This window comes from Bos indicus x Bos taurus, chromosome 13 (assembly GCF_003369695.1).
Source record: "Bos indicus x Bos taurus breed Angus x Brahman F1 hybrid chromosome 13, Bos_hybrid_MaternalHap_v2.0, whole genome shotgun sequence".
Lineage (NCBI taxonomy): Eukaryota > Metazoa > Chordata > Mammalia > Artiodactyla > Bovidae > Bos > Bos indicus x Bos taurus.
The window spans coordinates 18,892,070-18,917,165 of NC_040088.1; the positions used below are offsets into that span (position 1 = coordinate 18,892,070).

General features: G+C 51.8%; 2 protein-coding genes across 3 annotated transcripts; both read left to right on the forward strand.

Moving 5' to 3' along the window:
* Nucleotides 1-837: 837 nt before the first annotated feature.
* On the forward strand, nucleotides 838-18,157 carry FAM83C (family with sequence similarity 83 member C). The gene is made up of 6 exons (XM_027558098.1): nucleotides 838-926; nucleotides 10,192-10,256; nucleotides 11,262-11,791; nucleotides 14,158-14,325; nucleotides 14,508-14,632; nucleotides 15,452-18,157. Exons 1-6 carry the CDS (start codon nucleotides 838-840, stop codon nucleotides 16,887-16,889), a joined length of 2,415 nt encoding a protein of 804 aa, XP_027413899.1. The 3' UTR covers nucleotides 16,890-18,157.
* A 916-nt stretch (nucleotides 18,158-19,073) lies between these two features.
* Nucleotides 19,074-25,054, forward strand: EIF6 (eukaryotic translation initiation factor 6). Of its 2 annotated transcripts, none has more exons than XM_027558712.1 (7): nucleotides 19,074-19,186; nucleotides 19,450-19,561; nucleotides 19,696-19,781; nucleotides 21,315-21,490; nucleotides 22,026-22,202; nucleotides 22,390-22,571; nucleotides 24,782-25,054. In XM_027558712.1, the coding sequence occupies exons 2-7, from the start codon at nucleotides 19,455-19,457 to the stop codon at nucleotides 24,789-24,791; spliced, it is 738 nt and encodes a 245-aa protein (XP_027414513.1). In that variant the 5' UTR covers nucleotides 19,074-19,186; nucleotides 19,450-19,454; the 3' UTR covers nucleotides 24,792-25,054. The 2 variants fall into 2 exon arrangements, with proteins under 2 accessions (XP_027414513.1, XP_027414514.1); XM_027558713.1 differs by having other exon boundaries at nucleotides 19,121-19,215.
* Nucleotides 25,055-25,096: the final 42 nt, after the last annotated feature.

Below are 25,096 nucleotides of genomic sequence, written 5' to 3' on the forward strand. Positions count from 1 at the left end.
GAAATCCACATATCCCCATGCCACCTCTCCTGTCCACCCCAGGCAGTATCCTCCAGTGGAACTATTTTTTTACATACCCACCCTCCACCCTGCACTGTGAGCCCCTTGAGAGTGGGTGCTGGTGTTTGGATCAGTCCGCTTTGTTTCTCCAGCATCCAGCAGCATGCCTGGACCTTAGTAGGCATCAGGGTGATCTTTGATAAATGAAAGAAGGAATCAATGACTAAATCACCAAACAGGAGCCCCTTTCTGGACTGTTCTCAGTCTGTACTACAGTTCAGCTTATTTTAACAGTTCAGTATGAAGTGCCTCCCTTGGCCTTCAAATAAGAATGAAAGCCAAACATTCTTTCTATAGCTAAATGCTTTTCTATTGCAGATTGTTATACAGAACAAGTGAGAGAGGTGGTTTCTTGCCATCAGGGATATTGCTCTCTAGGAATAATTTTGTCTTTTACTTGTATTCTGTATACTTCCAGACCTGGGTTGGGAAGATTCCTTGAGGAAGGGAATGGCAACCAATTCCAGTATTCTTGCTTGGAGAATTCCATGGACAGAAGAGCCTGGCGGACTACAGTCTATAGGGTCAAAGAGTCAGACATGACTGAGTGACTTAACACTTTTGCATACTTCCAGAAAAGATAACAGCAGATTAAGAGATAACAGGTGTAAAAACTGCAAAACAAAGTTTAAAAGATAAGATACAAGTATTGGGAGGGGAAAAAAATCATGTTAACACATGACTTTTGGGGCAGTCTATCAGTTGTCTCAAGCAGTCCTGTTAAATAGGTATTCTCCTCTTCCTGGTCTTTCTCCTGTTTACGCAAGTGAGGGGACTATGGCTCAGAGAGGCCTGGAAGGCTACCCAGCCCTCATCTTCAGCCCCGGGGCTCTCGCTCTCTTCCCACCCAACACTGCCTCCCGCAGGTCAGTGAGGAAACCTGCAGTTGAGGATAAAACCTTCCTCTGGGACTTCCTGGTTGTCCAGTGGTTAAGAATCCGCCTGCCAATGCAGGAGACACGGGTTCGATCCCTGATCTGTGAAGTTCCCACATGCGGTGGGCAACTTAAGCCTGTGTGTCACAACTACTGAGCCTGTGTTCTAGAGTCCGTGTTCTGCGATAAGAGGAGCCACCTCAGTGAGAAGCCTGGGTACCGCCAACAATGAGCAACCCAAGTCATGTAACCAGGGGAAGTCTGCGTGCAGCAGTGAAGACCAAGCACAACCAAAAATAATTTAAAAAGAAACAAACCTTGCTCTGGGCTCCCTAGAAGCCAACAGCAGAAGTGAGGCCGGCCGAAGATTGTATAGTTCCCACTGTCACATAAAAGGAATTACGCTTATTAATCAGAAAAAACAAATGTTTTCCTTAATCTCAGAGAACAGTGTAGGGTTTTTAAATGAGAAACCCTGAACAGTGTAGCAAATAGTTCCCCTAAGCTTTCAGTATTGCCTAAAAATTTAAACATTGCAAGTATTGCTTTCTTACATCAAACTATGATTAAAGCCCAGCCCACCCTTCAGCCAGTATTTTTCGTGTTCTGTGCCAGATGCTGCTTGGTATTTTCACTTAGTATCTCATTTGATCCTCTGACAATTCTGTGAGGTAAGTATTACCTATAAGCTTGTCTTAACTGCTGAGGAGGACTGCAGCTTGGAGAGGTCCGAATTCATCCTGCATGTGGACTCAGGCGGTCTGACACTCAAGTGCAATGCTTTGAGTTCTAGAAAAGGAACATGGCATGGGGAAGGCCAGTTGTGCTCCGTTGAAAAGCAAAAGGAAACCTAGAGTGGTATTCCAGCTTCTTGGGTTACTGCGGGCGTATTAACGGGGAAAGTCAGTACAGGGTTCAGGCTCCAGAGTCAGAAAAGCCTTGAAAGGAGTTGGGATGTAAAGGATGGGCAAGGTTTAGGTAGGTGGAAAGGAAAACAGGAAGCGAGCATCTGTGGCATAGGGCTGGAAACTTTCAGACTGAGTGGGCCAACTGAGTTGGTGGTTAAGGGAAGAAAAGGTTGCAGAGATCCAGGTGAGTCCACGAATCAAAGCCTGGTAACTGCGTCTGGACTGTGACCTGGTGGGAGTGAGGATGCACAGCCGTGTGCAGGGTGCATGGACATAGTCAGCAAGGATTCCGGCCATCTTGGCTTGAGGGCCTGGGGGCAATGGTAGAAATTTAAAGGAGTTCAAACTCCAAAGGTGCATAGAATAAAATTGTCAGGACTTCATGCCTGACTGAACTGGAGCCTGAAGAGGAGCCTTCCAGAGCTTTCCTGGGAGCGGGGAGATGTCTGGCAGAAAAGGGGAACTTGAAGAATCCTCTTTGTTGTGGGTTTGTTTTTTTCAAGTGCTAATTACATTATCCTATGAGACAGGCCAGGGAGGTCTACTGAGGAGAAATCACAGAGTGAAGCTCACAGCCTCATGTGTCTTCTGAGCCCCACCCCGCTGCTTTGGTGCGAATGTTAGCAGGGGAGTTGGGCTGTGGAAGATGCCACAGGAGGGCGAGGGCATAGGGCAGGCTTGGATCTCAGGGTGGGGGTGGTTAAGGCCTCAGGGCCAAGGACTTTGGGACACTTGAAATTATGAAATTGGATGTGTTCCCAGGAATGAGATGAAGGTAGACCAGGGCCTGGGGTGGGTGGGGGAGAAAGCATTCACAGTGATGCGGGTGGGGTGGGGGCTGTGGTAAGAAGAGCAGGAATCAGCGTGGCAGGTGAAGCCTGAAGTGGGGCTGGTGGGGGGGAGTTGGGGGATTGGGAGCGGGCAGCTTCCCTAAGGAGGAGCCTCTTAATGCAGCAGGTTGCAGAGCCTAGGGGCTGGGAGTAAGTGGGTGAAGCTTAAGTGCTTTATACTGTTCCAGGGTCAAGACTTCTGGGAGCAGGTTATGGCAACAGTTGTGAAATCTTGGGTGGTGCTCTTGATGAGAAGAAATGGAGGGAAATTGGGTAGGAGTTAGGAGAGCAGGTGTTTTCAGGACAAGAAAGGACTGAAGATGTGCGTGGGGCTGGGGAGGAGCCCTATTAAGTGTGAAGCAATGAGTAGGGTAGGAAACTTCTCACAAGTGTGAGGAATTATTGTTAGATCCCCCTGAAAGTGGAAGCCTGATCTTGAGAATAAGGGCCTGGCTTTGGAGAGGAGGAGGGAACCCTTTCCTGAGACCAGAGATTGGAAGACGCATGGGGGGCAAGTGATGTCTGTGTTGAGGGCCAAGAGGGAAAGGAGCTCCTGATGCCCAGGGAACTTAGAGTTGATCAGCCCTTGGGGCTGGGGTGGGGAAGGGAGGGGAGCAGGCAGGTCTGTGGACAGTCCCAAAGTGTTTGAGCTCTTCCCTTGGGAGCAGCCCTCTGCTCGCTGCTCTGGTTCCGCCTGCTTCAGCCTTCTCCCACTGCATCCCATCGTGCCTTGCCCACTTGTAATTTCATGGCTGCAGTCACCATCCACGGTGATTTTGGAGCCCAAGGAAATAAAACCTGTCACTGATTCCACTTTGCCCCATCTCTTTGCCATGATCTGGATGCCATGATCTTCATTTTTTGAATTTTGAGTTTTAAGCTAGCTTTTTCACTGTTCTCTTTTACCTTCACCAAGAGGCTCTTTAGTTCCTCTTTACTTTCTGCCATTTGAGTGGTATCATCTACATATCTGAGGCTGTTGATGTTTCTTCAGGCAGTCTTGTTTCCCGCTTGTGAGACATCCAGCCCGGCATTTCGCATGATGTACTCTGCATAGAAGTTACATAAGCAGGGTGACAATGTACAGCCTGGACATAACTCCTTTCCCAATTTTGAACCAGTCAGTGGTTCCATGTCTGGTTCTAACTGTTGCTTCTTCTCCTGAATACAGGTTTCTCAGGAGGCAGGTAAGGTGGTCTGGTATTCCCATCTCTTTAAGAATTTTCCACAGTTGTGATCCACACAGTCAAAGGCTTTAGAGTAGTCAATGAAGCAGAAGTAGATGTAGATACTTTTTTAACCCCCTGGCTTTTTCTGTGATCAAATGGAGGTCGACAGTTTGATTCCTCTGCCTCTTCTAAATCCAGCTTGTACATCTGGAAGTTCTCGGTTCATGTACTATTGAAGCCTAGTTTGAAGGATTTTTGAGCATTACCTTGCTAGTGTGTGAAATGAGCCCTAGTCTACTCCCTCACCCCACCTGGGTGTTAACCACCCCTCACAGGTTTTCTGTGGCTTCCAAGGGACTTCCCTTGAGCCACGCTGCTAAGCCCAAGCTCAAGCCTGCCCAGGTCAAGGGCCTCTGTACCTCTATTGAGGGGAGAAAAGAGATCCTGGCTGGGGAATTTCCAGGAAGAGAATCTTCAAGCGCTGACCTGTAATGTCAAAAAGTGATAGAACACAATGTGAGCACTAGAAGGGATTTGGAGACCTCCAGCCCGGCCTCCTCTTGCTCTATAGATGGGAGGCCGGGGCCTGGAGAGGCTCACTCAGGGTTTCACAGTCAAGAACCAGAACCCCAACCTGTGCGGGCTTGCTTCCTCCCTCTTTTTCTCTCACCCTGCAGCCAGAAACAGCTCCTCCACTTCCCAGTCACCATCTGAGAAAGAACCAGCCACAGGGCTGTACTCTAATTGGGGATGGAGGATAGGATGTGGTTTGTCTCAGTTTCCAGAGTGGCTCATGAGCTATAAACCCCAAGCAATGGGTTCATGCCTCAGCTTACTCTGTGGCTTATAATTACCTATGAGTCTGCCTTCCTTGCCAAACTGAGTTCCTTCAGGGCACAGACCATGCCTTACTCATCTTTGGGACCACAGTGCTGGCCTAAAGTAGGCATTAAATACATGTTGGGTAGACTGGATGGGCAGAGGGTGAGGGGATGGGCTGGGCTGGGGAGGAAGGGGTGGCTGGACCAATGATGTTGGGGCAAGGTGGCAGGGAACCCCTGGCCGTCCAGTGGTTAGGACTCTCTGCTTTCAATCTCTGATCTAAGAACTAAGATCCTACAAGATGTGGGGTTTGGCAAAAAACCAAAAACAGTTGAAGACTTAAGAGATCAATAGATAATATTTCTTTTTTGAGAAATAAGAGGTGGAGGTGTCTCTTATTTGGAGGCATTCTGTTTTGGAAAGGTGGTTGTGTCTGGGTCTAGACTGTGGATGCTGTGATGATGGGGTCTCAGCCTTTCCCCATATCCTTTCCTCCACCCCCTCTACCTCTCTGTCCACATACCCCATCCCACCTGTCCTCATTCATGTTTCCTTCAAGGGAGAGAATTCCCAACTCCCCTCTCCTGGAGGCGAAGTGTGAGAGAACCACTGCGGAATCCTCCCCGGCTCCACCCTCCGCAGAGAAGGAGAATGATTTGTCTTTCATTCAAAGACAAAATGGTGTCTTTACCAGTATTTCCTTTTTTATATTTATTTATTTTTGGCTGTGCTGGGTCTTCGTTGCTACACAGGCTTTTCTCTAGTTCCGGCGAGTGGGGGCTACTCTTCGTTGAGGTGTGTGGGCTTCTCCTTGCGGTGGCTTCTCGTTGCAGAGCACGGGCTGCAGAGCACAGGCTCAATAGTTGTGGCGCATGGGCTTAGTTCCTCTGTGACATGTGGGATCTTCCTCCATCGGGGATCGAATCTGCGTCTCCTGCATTGGCAGGTGTATTCTTTACCACTGAGCCGCCAGGGAGACCCCTACCGGTACTTCTGATAAAGCTGATTGGAGAACATAGCTTTTGCTCTCTGGCCAAATGAACTTTCTAATATCTTCCCCAAACTTAAACATGCACACCCCTGCCCCCGCCCCCCAAAGAGAGTAGACCTCTCTCCCTTGTGGGGACAGAACCTCCTCTGGAATTTTACCATGTAGATCAGTAGAGAATATGCTACTTTTGTGGAACCAAGAGAGACAGAGAAACCCAGAAATATCTGAGCCCAGCTCCGTCCCTCAGCCACCACGTGGACAAATCATTCCCCTTCTCTGTGGAGGGTGGAGCCGGCGAGGATTCAGGAGTGGTCCTCTCACACTTCGCCTCCAGGAGAGGGCAGTGGGAAACATTTCCTGAAGGAAACATGAATGGGGACTGGGATGGAATACGTGGATGGATGGGTAGAGGGGGTGGAGGGAAAGATGTGGGGGAAAGGCTGAGACCCCATCATCACAGCATCCACAGTCTAGACCCAGACACAACCACCTTTCCAAAACAGAATACCTGAATCCTTATTCCTTGTGATGGCGCTTGCCTGGCATGCATGTGCGTATGCAGAGTGGAGAGAGGACCTTGCCTCCCGTGAGCTGGGATCAGGCCAAATCTCAGAACCACACTCCACTGACACGGCCCAGGGTCACATTCACCGTCAGGACTGGCCTTTGGTCTGGAGAGGCTCCAGGAGGAGCTCCTCTGATGTTGATTTGTTTGTTGTTAGGCCTTCCCAGAGCCTCTGTCCCTTCATGGCTGCAAAGACTCTAAACCAGCATGTCCCGAGCTCCTCATCCTCCTCCCAGTCAGGCCCCTGACACAGGGAGTCCACTTACTCCTCTCGACAACCTGGTGAAGGAGACGGTGTTGGCCCGATCCTACAGATCAAGCCTCCGTGACTCAGTGCTCAGCTCACCCATTAAGTGCCAGAGCCAGTGTGGCCTCCGGAGACCTTCGTGGTGCTCCAGAGCAGCTAAACCACAGCATCTGGCTTGTTGCTGGGACTCTGGTGCTTTGGGCCACTCTTCCCCCCATCCCCCCACCACTGCACCCAGTTCCTTCAACAAGCCTGCCCCTGCCCCTCTAGTCCTCCAGCCTGGCATGCTCAGCCCACCACTCCACACATCTTGAAATCTTTCCCATCTAATTTCCAGCACAAGCCAGTCTCTGGGAATCTTCACAACTCGTCCCTGTGTCTAGCTCTTAGCTTTGCCTTGATTCAAGAGATTTGGGGGACTTCCCTGGTGGTCCAGTGGTAAAGAATCTGCCTTCCAATACAGGGAACATGGGTTTGATCCCTGGTGGGGAAACTAAGATCCCAAATGCCATAGAGCAACTAAGGCCTCGCCCTGCAATTACTGAGTCCACGCACCTCAACTAGAGACTCCGCGTGCTGCGACTAGAGAAGCCTCTGTGCTGCAACAGAGTCCACATGATGCAACTAAGACCCAACACAGCCTAATTAATTATTTTTTTTAAAAAAGAGAGATTTGGGCATACTCTGGCTCCCCTCCCAGCCCCGGCTGCTCCTTCCAGGAATCTTGTCCTCTCTGACCCAGAGGTGCCCCAGTAAAGGTGTGTGGCCATGTTGGCATCAGAGCTGTTTGCAACTGAAGGGCTGCAGCCCAGCCTCTGCTCCCACCACCCAAACAGGACATTCACCTGCCCAGGCGCCACTCAGCTTGTAAGAGAGAACAGACAAGGCTAAATAGCCCCCAGGATGGTAGAATGATGCCAGGCAGACGCCTGACACACCTCCTGGACAGGAAGATCTTTTTCTTCCTCTTAATAATAGTTATTAAGGAGCCTGTTCCCGACACACTGTGGCCAGGTCTGGGCTTAGCTATCCACATGGCTCTCATCACCCTGGGTCCCCACCCCAGGCTCAGCCCCAAGGCTAGGATCTACCTGTCTACCCTCCCACTGCCCTTTACCCACTCGAGAGGGTGAGTGGTTCTGCAGCCCTGGGGAATCTGGTTTGATTTACATGCTTTTATGGCTTGGCCAATAAGTTCATTAGGGGTTTTCCATAAGATGTAATGGAAAAATCCAAATGAACATTTTGGCCAATCCAATATTATCAGGGTATCAGGGATCCCTTGGAGCCCTTTTCAGCTCAGTCTTCCTATCCTGGCCCTTCTCAGCTGAGTTCCCTTTGCAGACACTTAGGCCCATGGTCTAATGTTAGGGTCAAAGAGCACCCCCACTGCCAGATGCTCATACACCCAGATGTGCACCCACACACACACACACACGAGAACACACAGATGCGCATGTAGGTAAACACACTGATGTGCAGCTAAGGCAGCCAAGCAGACGCACAAACATCACAGATAGATGGCATGCACAGGTACAGCTGTGCGTAGGTACAGTGTACAGGCACACCTCACTTTATTGCACTTCGCTGTATTGTGCTTTGCAGATATTGCATTTTTTACCAACTGAATCTTTGTGGCAACCCTGAGTTCTCAGATGATGGTTAGCATTTTTTGGCAATAAAGTATATTTTTAAACTTTTCTTTTTGTCCCTGTCATGCAGCAAGTGGGACCTTAGTTCCCCACCCAGGGATGGAAACTTCACCCCCTGCAGTGGGATCCCTGAGTCTTAACCACTGGGCCCCCAGGGAAGTCCCAGCAATAAAGTATTTTAAAATTAAGATATGTATTTTTTTAGACATACTGCTATTGCACACAATAGACTACAATGTAGTATGAACATAACTTCTGTATGAACTGGGAAGCCAAAAAATTTGTGTGATTCACTTTATTGAGATATTTCCTGCATTACAGTGGTCTGTAATAAATGGTCCAAACTCATAATATCTCTGAGGCATGTTTGTATATGTTGAGCCGTATGAAATGTGAAATTGCCAATATTCGGTGGTTTTTTTACTTACAGAAGTGGAATCTAATACAAACGTGGGCATGGAGGGAAATATATATATAAAAATATAGAGCCAAATTTTTACACCCATGTTCAAGCAGCATTATTCACAGTAGCCAAAAGGCAGAAACAATTCAAGTGTCTACCAGTGGGTAAGTGGATAAACAATATGGTATGTGTACGCAGTGGAATATTATTCGGCCTTTAAAAAGAAGGAAGTTCTGTCACACATGGTCGAACATTAGTGAACCTTGAGGATATTATGCTAGGTGAAATATGCCAGTCATAAAAAGACGAAGACTGTATGATTCCACTTACATGAGATACCTGCTGCTGCTGCTAAGTCACTTCAGTCGTGTCCGACTCTGTGCGACCCCATAGAAGGCAGCCCACCAAGGCTCCCCCGTCCCTGGGATTCTCCAGGCAAGAACACTGGAGTGGGTTGCCATTTCCTTCTCCAATGCATGAAAGTGAAAAGTGAAAGTGAAATCACTCAGTCGTGTCCGACTCTGTGCGACCCCATAGACAGCAGCCCACCAGGCTCCTCCGTCCATGGGAGTTTCCAGGCAAGAGTACTGGAGTGGGGTGCCATTGCCTTCTCCGCATGAGATACCTAGAGTAGTCAAATTCATAGAAAGTAGAGTGGTAGGGGAACTTCCCTACTGGTCCAGTGGCTAAGATGCTGTATTCCCAATACACGGGGCCTGGGTTCAATCCCTGGTCAGGGAACTAGATCCCACATGCCACAACTAAGATCTGGTGCAGCCTAAAAAATTAAAAACAAGAAAAAAAGAAAGTAGAGTGATGGCTATCAGGAGCTGGGAGAGAGAGAGGAAGGCACTAAGCCTTTTATAGGGACAGAATTTCAGTTGTGGAAGATGGAAAAAGTTCTGGCAATGGATGGTGGTGATAGTTGCATACCTGTGTGGGTGAACCACTGAACTACATACTTAAAAATAGTTAGATGAGGGACTTTCTCTGGGAGTTCAGTGGCTAAGACTCCAGCTCCCAATGCAGAGGCCCTGGGTTTGATCCCTGGTCAGGGAACTAGATCCCACATGCCACAACTAAGACCCCAGTGCAGTCAAATAAATCTTAAAAAGTAAATTTAAAAAAACATTTAAGATGGTAAACTTTATGTTAATTAAAATGATTTTTAAAAAGAGCCAAAAATATGTATCATCAGGTCGATATGTACACCACCAAGGGATAAACCACAGAAACTCAACACCACCGAAACATGCCTGCTCCCCTCCCAATAGTGCTTCTCTGACCCAGATAAGGCCCCTGCTCCCCCCTCAACAGATCTAACAGAGATAAGGCCCTAATGAAGGCCCTGCCACCCTGGCTACCCCTACAGCTTATTACCTTCCCACGGTCTGGCTCTGCTTACTCACCCCCCACCCATCACTCAGCCTCCCACCTCCAGGGGAGGGCCTCCTTTTATTTTTTTGGCTGCACAGCATGGCACACGGGATCTTAGTCCTGCAACTAAGGATCAAACCCGTGTCCTATGGACACAGAGGAACCTCTGTCTGGTCTGGGCATGACCACAGACCAGTTGAAGCAAGTGCAGCCAGCACTAAACAGGGTCATGAGACACGGCCTGAGTCTCCTGCTGTCCTGGCCATCCTCACTGGACCTTGTCCCTCCACAGAAAGGTGGTGCCTCAGGCTGGCACTGTGCACTGCTGCGACCACTCCTGCCCGACCTGCCTCCCCAGTGAGCTGCCATCTGCTGACTCCTTTTCTCCAGCACAAGGCCTCTCACCCTGCTCTGAGGGCTCTGGGACTTCGGTCCTTGATGGTGGCAGAAAACAGAAACTTGCCTCCAGACCTGTTTGCCTCCGAACCATGCAACATGTGCCCTGAGCCTCTCAAACAACTTTCTCATAACGATTAAAAATTTTTCAATTTTATTTATTTTTGACTGTGCTGGGTCTTCGTTGCTTTGCATGGGCCTTCTCTAGTTGCGGCAAGCAGGGGCTACTCTAATTGTGGTGCTCCAGCTTCTCATTGTGCTCCTGCTGTGGAGCAATGGCTCTAAGCACACGGGCTTCAGTAGGTGCAACCCACAGGCTCGGTAGTTACTGCTTGCGGGCTCTAGAGCGCAGGCTCAGTAGTTAATGGCTCACAGGCTTAGTTGCTCCATGGCATGTGGAATCTTCCGGGCCAGGGATCAAACCCATGTCCCCTGCATGGGCAGGCAGATTCTTATTCACTGAGCCACCAGAGAAGCCCATAATCATTTAATATCCAGCCCCTGAGGAGGGTTAGGGTTAGAGTTAGGGTCTGGCCCCACCAGGTCAAGAGCTTTCTCGGAGTTAAGCTTGTTGGAAACAGCCATCTGAACAGAATGTTTCCGGAGTGGGACAGCATTTTTCACCGGGACTCTGGAAGGTCAGGGTTTGGAGGAAACTGCTAGGAGCCTGGCGGGGAAGGAGCAGGTGATGCTGGGGTGGGGCTGAGGTGGGTGGGGAAGGAGAGTGTGCTGAGGGCCTGCCTTTCTCTGGGCAGGCGAGTCCCAACAGCAGGCAGACAGGTGAGGCTGACCTGACAGGTTCCTGAGGCCGGGGGCAAAGGGGTGGAGCATGGCTCTGACATAGGGTGACAACAGGCCCGGGGCCCTGCCACACAGGGCAGGCGGGGCAGCAGGCAGGCCTGCTGGGATCTTCTTCCTGCCGTGGCCAGCCCAGGGTGCAGACCATGGAGCCCGCTGGAGGGTGAGAGGAGCCGGTGGGCAGGCGTGTTCGGAGGCCTGGGGCCTGGGGGCCTGGTGCCCAAAGCATGGCGGGGCCCCTGAGGAGCCGGGTGGACGAGCTGAAGCGACCGTGGTGGCGGGAGAGCTCCCCACTGGTGCTGCAGCACAGCGAGGCAGCCCGGCTGGCAGCCGACGCCCTCCTGGAGCGGGGCGAGGATGCCTACTTGCGGGTCATCTCCGAGGAGCGGGAGCTGCCCTTCCTGAGTGCCCTGGATATGGAGTACATGACCAGCCATGCACGCGGGGGCCCGGAGCTCGGCGAGGCCCAGGGACCCGAGGCCTTGGGGCCTGACCGCCTCAGCCTGCACTCCGAAGTCACCTCGGGCACATACTTCCCCCTGGCCTCCGACATAGACCCTCCGGACCTGGACTTGGGTTGGCCCGAGGTGCCACATGCCACGGGCTTCAGCCCTACGCAGGCTGTGGTCCACTTCCAGCGGGACAAAGCCAAGAGCATCAAGGACCTTCTGCGTTTCCTCTTCAGCCAGGCCCGCACGGTAAGGGCCCCATCTCTTCAGACACCCATTTCACAGATATGGAAACTGAGGCCCAGGGAGAGAAAGGGACCAGCACGCAAGGCCACCCAGCAGCTTGGGGCAGCACTGGGACAAGAACCTCTGTGCCCTATCAGATCACAAGCTCCTAGAGGTTTTATTTACCTTGGTAATCCCTTGGTGGGCTTCCCTGGTGGCTCAGATGGTAAAGAATCTGCCTGCAATGTGGGAGACCTGGGTTCAATCCCTGATTTGGGAGGATCCCCTGGAGGAGGGAAAGGCAACCCACTCCAATATTCTTGCCTGGGAAATCCCATGGGCAGAGGGGCCTGATGGGGTACAGTCCATGGGGTCGCAAAAGAGTCAGACATGACTGAGCAACGAAGCACAGCACAGCACAATCCCTTGGCACTCGGGGACATTATGGATAAGCTTAGAACAGGGGATGGGCCTCAGAGATACCACAAACACCCAGAAAACAGGTACAAAGGGGTGCTCATTGCAGAGAGGAATCCTCTCTCTTCTGGGGGAGAGGGTCCATGGCTTCCATCAGATTTTCAGAAAGATCTATGATCCTAAGACAAAGAGCCCCAACCTCGGTGAGCATCTGAGCCACCCCCTTGACTTACAGAGGAGCAAACTGAGGCCAGGGAGGGGATGGTACTCACTCAGGGAGGTCCAGTCCATTGGTGAAATGGAGCCAGGGCTCAGGTAGAGGAAAGAGTTCTAGACTCAGGCCCCAAGACTGAGGCACAGCCCTGACGTATGCCCCAACCACGCCCTGCCCTTTGTGTACCGTGTCTCCCCTGGCCTGAATCAGGGGAAGGGGCACTGGAGCCTGGGCCTCCACTTGGCCTTGAAGGCTGGGCTTTTAGCTCTGCACCCAAAGGAAGGAGGAGAGGAGGCTGCTGGGCTCAGGGATGGGGAGCAGGGGCTCAGGAGAAAGGGAAACGGGGGAGGGCAGGTAGGGGTGCTAGTGCAGGAGGGCTGTAGCCACAGACTAGCACAGCCTCACTCCTGGAGCCCAGAATCAGATGACCCCAGGCAGGGTTTGAGGCAGGTTAGCCCCAGTGCCCTGGCCAGGGGAGCAGCCTGCAGGGAGCCCACTGCAGATGTTAGGAGCCAGGATGCTGAGACCTACCGGGACCTCCAGAGCCTCCCTGACAAGTCTCCCTACGCCCCAGGCAGGGGAGGGCAGGGCCTGATTGGCAGCGGGAATGGGGTTATTAGTGAGTGGCTGCTGTCATCACTTCTGCCCCTTTGATCTTTCTTGCTTGTCCTCCCCCCTGACCCCCATCACTATTCCTGGCCAGACCTGTGCCATGGACCAGGGCATCCCTCAATGCTTTGGTTCCTCGCATTTAACCCTCTGCCTCTGGGCCAGTGGAAGCCAGGCTTCCACTCTGGGCTGTCACTGACTCTCGGTGACCTTAGGAAGTGCTTCCTCTCCCTGTGGCCCAAGGTCCTTGTTTATTAAGGAAGCAGCCGGAAAGGATCGTTTATTGAGCTTCAGTTGCGTGTTGAGGCTTTTCACATTTGATTCTCCATAACTCAGAGAGGTAGCTATCTTTATCTCCATTTAACAGATGAGGAAGTCAAGGCACCCAGAGGTGAAGGAACTCACCCAAGGCTGTGTCACTAGGAAGTGGCAGAGTGCAGGTTTGAACCCAGTTCTGTCTGGCTCCAGAACTGGAGTGCTTAGCTCTGCACCTGCTGCCTCTCAACCTGGAGAACTGGGAGGGGAGGTTCTCACAGCGGACAGTGAGCAGAAAACTTGGTCCCAGTTGGTATGGGTAGAAAAAGTCACAGCAACCTCTGCAGCTTCACAGAGGAACAGATGGGTCTGGCAAAGGGGACCAAAGACCCTGGTCACTGCCTGTAGCTCTGATCCATGACAAGGGAGCCTCAGAGTCACAGAGTGACAGCTGGAGCTAGGGGGCGGGTAGTGTGAGGTGCTGGCCTGGGAACTGGGGGCTGGTTTCTGCTTCTGACTCTTTCCCTCTCTGGGTATCATTCCTCACTTATGTAGAGGAGACCTTCAGACTAGTGCAGCTGATCCACGGACCTCTGAGAATCTGACAACAGATAAAGAAATTGTGCTTAGATAAATGCAAACAAAAACTTTCAAACATCCAATAAAAATCATTTTAAAAAAACCCCCCACAAACCTTTCAAACAGCCTTCTGGGCTTCAAGACAGTGAAACCTCCCTCTTTCTAAGTCAAAACCCCCCAGGCTGGGTCACCACTAAGAGCCCTCCCAGTTCAGATGGTCTCACAGGCTCTGGTCTCCTGCTTTTCAGTCCAGTGCCTGTTTCCTGGGATCTAGCCCCTGCCCCCGGGCAGGGCTGAGTTCCCCCTCCCTCCCCAGGTGGTGGCTGTTGTGATGGACATATTCACCGACATGGAGCTTCTGTGTGACCTCATGGAGGCCTCGGGCCGGCGCGGCATCCCCGTCTACCTGCTCCTGGCCCAGCAGCACCTGAGGCACTTCCTGGAGATGTGCTACAAGATGGACCTCAACGGAGGGCACCTGCCGGTCAGCGAGGGATGGAGCAGGAGCCGGGGCATGGGGTGGGCTGGTCCATGAGCACTGGGAGTCAATGGGAGGGGGGCCGGCTTCTCTTAGCTCTTTCCGGTCAGAGACTCCATGGGAGTTAGACATGGCTTGAGCCCCGATCTCTCAAGGTCACCCCCAACCCCCTTCCCTCCTTGGCTCAGAACATGCGTGTACGGAGCACATGTGGGGACACATATTGCAGCAAGGCAGGCCGCCGCTTCACGGGGCAGGCCCTAGAGAAGTTTGTCATCATCGACTGTGAGCAGGTGGTGGCGGGCAGCTACAGGTGAGTGAGTGGGATGGGGGGTGCACCTGGGGCTGGGCCATGGGCTGCTGAGGCTGCCTGGGAGCTGGCAGCTTTGACTTGCCCTTCTTTCATCGTCCTTTCCAACATGGACTGAGCAGCCGCCTAATGTCAGGCATGGTGCAGGCCCAGCGGCCAGTGTGGGGAGCAAGAGAGCCCCGGGCTGGGCCCTGGAGAAACTCACTCTGTGGAAGGATCACTGTAATGCTCCAGCACAGAAAATGTTGTTGTTGTTTAGTTGCTAAGTTGTGTCCGACTCTTTGCGACCCCGTGGACTGTAGCCCACCAGGCTGCTCTGTCCACAGGCTTCTCCAGGCAAGAATACTGGAGTGGGTTGCCATTTCCTTTTCCGGGGGAATCTTCCTGACCCAGGGATTGAACCTGTGTCTCCTGTCTTGGCAGGCGGATTCTTTACTGCTGAGCCACCAGGGAAGCCTAGAAAATATTGGTGTTGGCCAAAAAGTTTCATTCAGGCTTTCCTGTACCATCCTATGGAAAAAGCTGAATGAACTTTCTGGCCAACCAATAACTCTTGCACCTTGGAACTGGAGGGACTTCAGGGAACCTAGCCCTCGGTCCATTTTACAGATGGGGAAGTTGAGGCTGTGACGGGAAACCGTGTGTCCAAGTCCACTAAGCCGAGCAGCAGAGATTCTGGAGTCAGAGCTCTGCCCTTCACTTGGGCCCTCGCGGTGGTGGCGGTCGTGGTGGTGGTGGTTTTGTCTTCCTCCCCTGGTTGTGACTCTTGCCTGGTCCCAAGGGCCTGCACTTTGCCTCCTGACCCTGACTCTCTGCCCCCAGCTTCACCTGGCTTTGCAGCCAGGCCCACACGAGCATGGTGCTGCAGCTGAGGGGCCGCATTGTGGAAGACTTTGACCGGGAGTTTCGCTGTCTTTATGCCGAGTCCCGGCCGGTGGAGGGATTCTGTGGAGGTGAAGATCCCCCGTCCCCCAGGGCACCGTGCCCTCCCCCAGTGGCCTTGGCTTTTGGGCCAGGAGTTCCCAGCACCACATCCTCATCACCCTCCAGCACCAGCCTCAGCAGCATCAAACGCTCACCTCGCATGGGCCACTCGTACCTCGCTCTGCCAGGAGGTGGTGACCGCACTGACATGGGTGTGGGGTCCTCATCCCCCGGCCCTACCCGCTGTGAGGCCGATGGCCAGCCCTCCCTGCAACGCCAGCTGTCAGACCCTAACCACGGCCCGCTGCTAGGGCCCTACAGGGCCAATCTGAGCAAGCTGGGGGCGTCCCCCTGGTGCCAGTCTTCCCCTGCCCTCAACCACAATAGCACCAGCCCCGTGACCCTGGGAGGGGGGTCACCCCTGCTTGCTTGCTCTCGCCCTCTCCTCCCCTTTCCCTGGAGTGTCTCAGCTCTGCCCCGATTACCAGAGAATGGGGTCCCAGGAAGCCAGGAGCCTAGGCGCTCACGGGGCCGCTGGGTACCCAGCACAGCCCTGGAGACACTGGAGGAGAACAAGGCATCTCTGAGTCAGAGCCATGGCCAGCTGGATCTCCTTGTTCCCTTCTCCAGAGCACGAGAAGCAGGAGGCCCTGATTTGGGGGTGGCCCGCAACTCAGGCTCTCTTTGGCCTGGTGAGCAGGCCTCAGAGGACAGGAGGTTGGCTCCAAATCAGAGATACAACCAACTGGATTTCCTGCCCCAGGCCCAGGGTGCCAGGGGAGCCCCTGAGTCAGGCTCACCCAAGGTTGGCAGTTGGACCCCAGAGGATAAGAGGCTGTCCGCAAACCACAGCCATGGCCAATTGGACCTCCTGGTGCAGTTCCCCCAGCCTGGGGGCTCCAGAGTGCCCCTTGAAGCCAACTCTCCGGCCAGGGCTGGCAAGCAGCGTCCAGATGAACGACGGCAGACCCTGGGCCACAGCCAGCTGGATCTCATCACAAAGTTTGGTCCACTCCGGGGTGAGGGGCCTGAGCCCAGTGAACTCCCTAGGCCGAGCCCTGCTCAAAAAGCTGGAGTGGACTTGGGGGAGGAGAAGCGGCGGACGCTGGGCCACAGCCAGCTGGACCTCATCACCAAGTATCATCAGTTGCAGGGCGCCAGGCAGGGACCTGAGCCCAGCCTCTCCGGGGGCCCTGCGGGTGGCCAGCGCAACGGCAACAGCAATGGCCTGTCTGAGGATGAGAAACGGCGGACCCTGGGCCATAGCAAACTGGACCTCATCACTAAGTACAACAAGTCCAAGTTCAAGTTGCTCCGAAGCCGCTTTGAGACCTAGTTGTGCTCCCAGAAAGGGACATGTCTGTCTTCCACCTACTGTGACCAGATTTGTTCAGGTCCCAGACTCTGGGGAGGAAGCTCGGGTAGGAACTGTATGGGGAGAGGGATCTAGAAGCCCAGGTTAGACATTCCCGGGGCTCGGGATTCTTGTTCATATACGCACATGCGCACACATGGGAAAATGGAATTGACAGTTACCGGCACTTGCCACTTGTCACTGTGCTGGGCCCTCCATACCGGCTACTTCTCATCATTCATCCTCACTCACAATACCCTACAGGATAGATTCTGGTAGGTATACAATTCTAGGACCGTAGGTATCATCTTTCCTATAATATAAATATGGAAGCTGAGACCTAGCGAGTTTGATGACTTGCTTGGAATCAGGTTCAAGTAACTAACGGGGCTCAAATCTTTATTTCTTAAGATTGTGTTTTTTGCACAGATGGGATACACAATATCAATAGTTCCCATGTTCTCATACACACAAAATCCATATATCATAGAGGTGCCCCAAATACCTGCAGAATGTACACTGCACACTGACAAGGTTCACACCCACAGACACGGTCCATGTGATAAACCAGAACACTCAGGATTCTAGTTACAGTTACTCAATAAATGACACTTGGCTAAATGAATCCAAGACACATTCAGTGCACACTGTAGACCCCTCAGGATCCACAGACTATAAATATGCACTTAAGCACACACACACATACACAGTCATGGGCAGGCATGTACCATCCAACAACTTTTTCTACCTAAAGCTGTGTATCCAGTCCTGTGCTGGACATCCAACAGGGCTCCCAGTCCCTGGAAAACAAGGATTCAGTGCATAAATCATTGGTGTTTCTAATGAAAGGCTAACCAGTGACAGAAGGTGGTAGAGAATGAAGGCCAGAGAGCGGCGGTGATGATGGAGTGGTGAGAAAAGTTTCTTAGAGGAGGCAGTCTTTGAGCCAAAACTTGAAGGGTGGGAAGGACTTGGATAGATGGAAGTGAGATTTAGAGGAATTCCTGGGAGAGGGAACCAGGTGAAGAGAGACCAGGGAGAGGGCTGAGGGAGTGGGTCTGAGATGAACTGCAGAGGATGGACAGGATACGGATACTCAAGACTCTAACACACACACACATACACACAATCATCTTGCTTAGTGTCACCAGAAGTATAGGCTGTCAGATGTGGGTCCCTCTCCTGAGTTGCGGCCTGCCTGGGAGTGTATTTGTGATACAAATCAATAAAAGCAGACAAGCTCCGACCCAGAGGCTGCCTGGTGTATTCTGAGAAGGCCGAGTTACGACTATGCAGGTGAGGGGCAGGGGAAATGCACCCTTCGGGCCTTTCCCTGGAGGAAAGTGGATTATGGCTGTAGGAGGGTGGGGGTGGCAGGGGCAGGGTAAGAAAGGGGTTCCAAGCTTCTCTCTGCTCTCACTGAGAGTGACATCCTGAGAGACCCTGGGGCTTTTGTTCAAAGTGTGGGCCAAGTTCATCCGTCCACCAGAGCGTGTATCTTGACTGCCACCATCTGTGGGTGGGGTGGGATGGCGGCAGAAATTGGCCTGCTGAGTGTGATCAAGCCTGTGCAAAGGGCACAAGTGGAAGCCATCAGCCCCCAGACCCTTGCCCACTCTGGACGGCCCCCCCGTCCCCGCCCCCCGACACTCTGCTTCATCCACCGTCCTCTCTCCAATACCTTCTTCAGTATGATGATTTCCTTTACTTCTCTGGCTGTGCCTCCTCCTCCAGCCTCTGGCACGTCTCACTTCTCCCTAATGGACACTTTCTCCATGAATGACCTCATCCACCCCAGCCTTCGGCCCCACATCTCAGCCCTTCAGTCTCCCCTGGGCTCCAGATTCGGCCTGGAAATCTGTCCCGTACCTTACTCTGTCCCTCACCTCCCCCACACCTTCTCTTCCTCCCTAGGCTTAACTTCAATACATATATCTCCAGCATCAACCCATCTTTTGCGAGACATCCTGGCTCCTCCATTCTGATATCTCCACATCCAACCAGCACAAGTCTCTGTCTGTTGTTCCTCCTACAAAGCTCCCGACTGAATGAATGAATAAAAGAGTGAATGAGAAGCTTTCTGGAGGCGGGGCCAGGAGCGGGTCTGGACCGGATCACTTACAACCATAGAGTCCGCGCAGGGGTTGGGAGCTAGAGTAGCCGCATGCGTGGAGGCGTGCGCCTCGCTCTGTCGGAAATCCCCTAGGGTGGAGGCGGAAACGGAAACCTACAGAGGGGAGAGGAGGGTTGTTGCCTCGTGTGGAGGTTGCGTTTACCTGGTGAGCGGTTGTGGCTGGACACCGGAAGGGTCAGCTCGGGGCGCCCTGAGTCCTGAGGGATGGGGACCGGAGGATTCGGGACCAGAGCGTCTGGATGGGCGCGGTGGGCGGGACCTGAGGGCTGAGGGCCGAGTGGGGCGGGGTTGCAGTGGGGCTGACGCGCAGAGGCTGGGGGACGGTGACTCGGGACCGGCGTCGAGGCCGAGGCACCCGGTCCCGGGAGAGCATCCACAGGCCCTGAACTCCAGTCCCACAACCCCTAGGCCTCATGGCGGTCCGTGCGTCGTTCGAGAACAACTGCGAGATCGGCTGCTTTGCCAAACTTACCAACTCCTACTGCCTGGTGGCCATCGGAGGGTCGGAGAACTTCTACAGGTGCCATGGGAGCCCCGGGCCCGCGGGCAGTGTGTGGGTGGGTGGCGGGTAGAGGTCCTTGGAGTCGGGCTCTGGCAGAGTGAGGAGGGTTCGGGCCCCTTAGCCCCGTGTTCATTGAGTCCGTGTCCCCACAGTGTGTTCGAGGGCGAGCTTGCTGGTACCATCCCCGTAGTGCACGCGTCCATCGCCGGCTGCCGCATCATCGGGCGCATGTGTGTGGGTAAGCCGGCTGAAAGTCGCCGAGGGAGGGAGTGGAGCCTCCCAGCGCCTTTAATCTTCCCACTAGAAGGGACCCGGAGGACCCAGGGATTTCTAGGCTTTCATCCATCATCTCCAGCGACTACAGAATCTCTCAATTCTGTGCCGGACCCGGTCTAAGTGTCAACAGATCAGGGACAACCTCTGGCAAAGGTTTCTGGATCATTGTAATCAAAACGTTAAGGGCTTTCACTTTTACAGTTGTTTCAGTCCATCTTCACTGAAGACCCTTGGAGGTAGGAATTACTGGCCTAATTTGGCTGATGAGGAAGCTGAAAATCAAAGAACCCAGGTGACTCACCCGGTTCCACACCTAGTGTGAGGCAAGACTGGATTGTCATCTCTCCCTCGCTGGCCACTGACTCTGGTAGATTGCGTCCTCCTTCTGAGGGTCCATTTCTACCTCTAAAAAATGACAAGCTAAGATTCTGGGGCATCCTGTGCAGTTACCTATTTAAAGCTTAAGTTCTATTTACCAGGTACCCCTATATCCATCAGCACTGTTGTCTGGCATTTGGTCCATCCTTTGAACTGGCTCAGTTTTCCTTTACTGCCACCCCTTGTTTGTAGTTCTGCTCAAATAGGAGTTTTTCCTTTATTTTTTATTGTAAGCCTGATGATCTTGGACTCTGTTTCTTATTCAGGCAGAACACTCTTATCTCTGGACTTGGTGATCTTTGGACTTGAAGCTAGTTCTTATGTAATAAGAGAGAACTTAGCCTGATCATTGGTGTTTTTGTTTTTTTTTTTTAAAGGATGGGAGAAACTCATAGTTCAGAAGTTCATAGTTGTGTCCTTGCAGAGTTAGGCAGAGGTTTAGTCATTGTTGTCACAATATAATTATAGTTCATTCATGTTGCTGTGTACTCAGTTTTGTGTAAATGTACCACCGTGTATTCATTCATTCTTTTGACAGTGGGTATTTGGGGTAGTTTTCAGTTTGATCTATTATGAGTAGTGCTGTTATGTTTCTTAGTGAACAAATGTATGTATTTCTGTTGAATATATAATATCTGGGAGAGGAATGGCTGGGTATCCAGTGTAATAGATGATGTCACATAAGTATCTGAAGTTGCTGCCCAATTTACACTCCTATTGGTTGCTCCATGTATCTTTGCCAACCCTTGGTGTTGATGTTCTTTTTAAGAATTTAGCCATCTGGTATGTATGAAGTGTTACCTCAGTTTTTAAGTAGCGAAATATACAACTGATGTCCAAGAGCCCTTCCTTTTGGTCCTGGTCATCCCTGGTGGATGATGGTGAATTGGGCAGGATGTTTGGGACAGACTCCTAGGCCATCTCTGGCCTGCCCAGTGGGACTCCTGGTTGCCTGGGTGCTGTGTGGCTCAGTGGTTTGGAGGACTGGGGTCTGGATCTAAAGCTTTCCTGGGGAAGCTACCCGGACTGGGTTGTATCTTTAGGCCCCAGCGCTCAGCAGGTCTTGTGAATTTACAGTTCATCCTTACACAACCTGCCCTAATTTGGGTCTCTCCAGGGAACAGGCATGGTCTCCTGGTGCCCAACAACACCACTGACCAGGAGCTACAGCACATTCGCAACTGCCTCCCAGACAGCGTGCAGATCCGGCGGGTGGAGGAACGGCTCTCAGCCCTGGGCAATGTCACCACCTGCAACGACTACGTGGCCTTAGTCCACCCAGACCTGGACAGGGTGAGGCAGCCCAGTTTAGCCCAAGAGTCACAGGATATTAGCCTAGTCAGTGGTTAGCCACTGTTCTTGCCTATCAGGCAGGAGTTTGGGGTATCTCTTGTGGTTTCTCTTTACACCTGGGCTCCTGCAGTTCAGGCACTGGTTGGAAGAGTGAACAGAGGCCTTTTGTGATGTGACCAGCTAGGGAAAAGAAGCTAGGGAGTGTATTAATCCTCCCTGTATTAATCAGGGAGATTGACTCATTCAGACTTGCTGGAGAGAAGATTGACAGTTGAACACTTGTTTGTGGGTTAGAGGGAAAGAAGGTGATGTGGAGACCAGCCTCTGGCTCTTCAGGGCATGCATGGCTTTGTAGCTGGCCTTGACTCTGCTCCAAGCTGTATTCCCTCCTTTTTCTGGGTGAAGCTTCCATATGCAGCTGCATAGCAGAGGAATAAGCTTAGCGAGTCACACCCTGGGTGGGTCTGGGTGTGGAGGCCCTGGGTACTTTGATCTGTTTGTTCTGGGTGCTGAGCACAGTACCTTTGGCTAACAGGAAACAGAAGAGATCCTGGCTGATGTGCTAAAGGTGGAAGTCTTCAGACAGACAGTGGCTGACCAGGTGCTGGTAGGAAGCTACTGTGTCTTCAGCAACCAGGGAGGGCTGGTACATCCCAAGACTTCAATTGAAGACCAGGATGAGCTGTCTTCTCTCCTTCAGGTCCCCCTTGTGGTAAGCAGTCATGTTCTCTGACCTCTGTTTTCTGCTGCAGCAGATCCCTTTGCCCAGTATTTGGGAATCTGGGTTATTACCTGTCGCAGTTTGGGGTTGTGGCTGCGGGTCAGAGACCAGGGACTGGGGAGAGTCCTCATGACTTGGCTGTTGGTGCCATGATCCACACTGAGCCATCCTTTGGCAGGCGGGCACTGTGAACCGAGGCAGCGAGGTGATTGCTGCTGGGATGGTGGTGAACGACTGGTGTGCCTTCTGTGGCCTGGACACCACCAGCACAGAGCTGTCAGTGGTGGAGAGTGTCTTCAAGCTGAACGAAGCCCAGCCTAGCACCATTGCTACCAGCATGCGGGATTCCCTCATTGACAGGTATCTGGGCCTTTCTTCTGTTGAGGGGAGGGGAGGGAGGTGCCAGCTATAATGGGAGCCACACTGTTCATACCGGTAGTTTCTCCTCTGTGAGGCTACATCCACATAGTGCTGAGTAGGCACAGGTTCAGTCCACAAGCATTGCCTGAGTATCTGCCCATCCCCAGCTTTGAGGACGTTGACTCAGTGTATCCCTTCTCTAGGCTGTCTTGCTTTATCACTGACCACCTTCTTTTATAGTTTTTAATCTGCCTGTGTGTTGTGTACCCAGCCAGTAGCCTGAGACAGGAAAGATCTTTTTATTGAGGGAAGAAGGGAAGGCTGCTTTGTGGCGAGTGCATCAGAATCACCGTCATCTGTACTTTGGTGGGTTTAAATCAAAAGTGGGTTCTTGAGCCCTAACTCTGGAGATTTTGGAGTGTTAGGCTCTAGAATCTCCTCCTTTGGAAGAGCATCAGGTGCTGGATGTTTAGTACCCCTTCCCCCGTCTTTTGTGGCTCTGGAGGCTCCCATGAGACACTTAACTGGAGTCCAGGAAGGTTTTGGGGAAGACAAATCCATCAGCCTGGGCTTCAGGGAATGAGTAGATAATTGAATATACAGAGATAGGGTGGGAAAGTGTGGAGGGTGTGAAGGGAAAAGGTTTTATCCCCAGGGTTGAGGACTCTGAATGCCCATGTCAAGAAGTTTTGACTATAGTAGGTGTTTTGACATCTGTTCTGTGTTGGGATGCTTATTAATGTAGATTCTTGACATCATCCTTCAAATCCTGATTCCCTCAGTTTGGAGGACCCAGCCACGTGTAGTTATTTCAGTAATTTTTCCTGAGTGATTCTGAGAAGGGCAGTTTGGAGACCACACTGACAAACTGCTCTCAGCACCGGAGAGCAGTTGAAAAGGTCTGAACAGGAAAACGGTACCAGTGGTTTTGTCATTTGTTTAACAACTTTTATTTTTTAATACCTACTATGTATCAGACAATAATGATGTGGTGATGAATAAAATATACCCTCCCTCCCCTTTTGGAACATTGACCCTCATAAAACAATACTTCCACAATTAACCATTTAATTAAAGAACAAAACAGAGAAACTTAGCAACTGAGAACAGAAAGAAATTTCTGTAACCTGATAATTCAAGTCAGCTCAGTTCAGTTGCTTAGTTGTGTCTGACTCTTCGAGACCCCATGGACTGCGGCATGCCAGGCTTCCCTGTCCATCACCAACTCCTGGAGCCTGGTCAAACTCATGTCCATTGAGTCGGTGATGCCATCCAACCAGCTCATCCTCTGTTGCCCCTTCTCCTCCTCTTCAATCTTTCCCAGCATCAGGGTCTTTTCCAATGAGTCAGTTCTTCGCATCAGGTGGCCAAAGTTTTGGATTTTCAGCTTCAACCTGATAATTGTTACCTACTAAAAAAAAACTACAGCAATGTTGTATTTAATGGAAAAACTTCAGAAACTGCCAGGCAGAACTGCTTACAGGCAGCAGCACTGGTCAGCATTGTAGTTACTATTTTTTAAAAATGGGTATTGATACAGAAGAGACAAAACTCATTAGCCTCCTTTGGCTTTGAACCTGTTGAGTTTGAGGTGCCCATGAGACCTCACAAGGACGGTGTCAGATAAGGGATTAGAAATGTGAACTTCAGGCAATTCCCTGGAAGCCCAGTGGTTAGGACTCACTACTTTTACTGCTGAAGGCCTGGGTTCAGTCCCTGGTCAGGGAACCAGGATCCTATAAGCTGTGAGGGGCAGCCCACCCCCCCCCCAAAAAAAAAAAAAAAAAGATGTACTTCACTTTTACAATCATGCAAATGATTATCACCTCCAGGAAGAATGTTCCGGCCCCAGTCCTGCCACTAGAGGATTTGTGACCTAGTCGTGTCTCTTTTCCCTCTCTGAGCACCCCCCTTCCCTTGTCTAATTTTGTCTTTTTGGACTTGACCTGTGAGGCTCTGATTATGATCAGCAATTTGAATAAGTTATTTTGAGTTCACCCGCTTGAATGGAGAAGGAGTTACTTTTCCTTTTTAAGCATTGAGAGTTCTAGACTGGATTGTTACTTGTGGGAGTGGTGGAATCTGGAAGGGGCTCTTCAGGGCAGAGCTGGAACAGAGGTCCTGGGGTGAGGGTGGAGGCAAGCACCTTGAGCATGGAGGGTGAGCTGTGCTCTGACACCTACTGACGACACTCCTTTCTCTCTCTCCAGCCTCACCTGAGTCAGCTTCCATACTGGTCCTGGCTCGACTTTGGCTCCCTCTCAGTGTTCCACCCAGTCTGTCCTGAATGCTGGCAGGGCGGTGGCAGAGAACTCACCTGGACTCGTGGCTGTATGCCCAGCCTTTCTTCATCTGTGCCCATCTCCTGAATCTATAGTTACTGCAAAAATGTGCCACATCATGCTGGCTGGCAGGTCCTATGGCTTCTGGCTGAGAGCTCTGTTGTCTGTGCCACCCCATTAAAGGGCAGCTTCCTCTGGCCATTCTGAATGTGTTATTTGGGTATTTCAACCTGTACTCAGCCC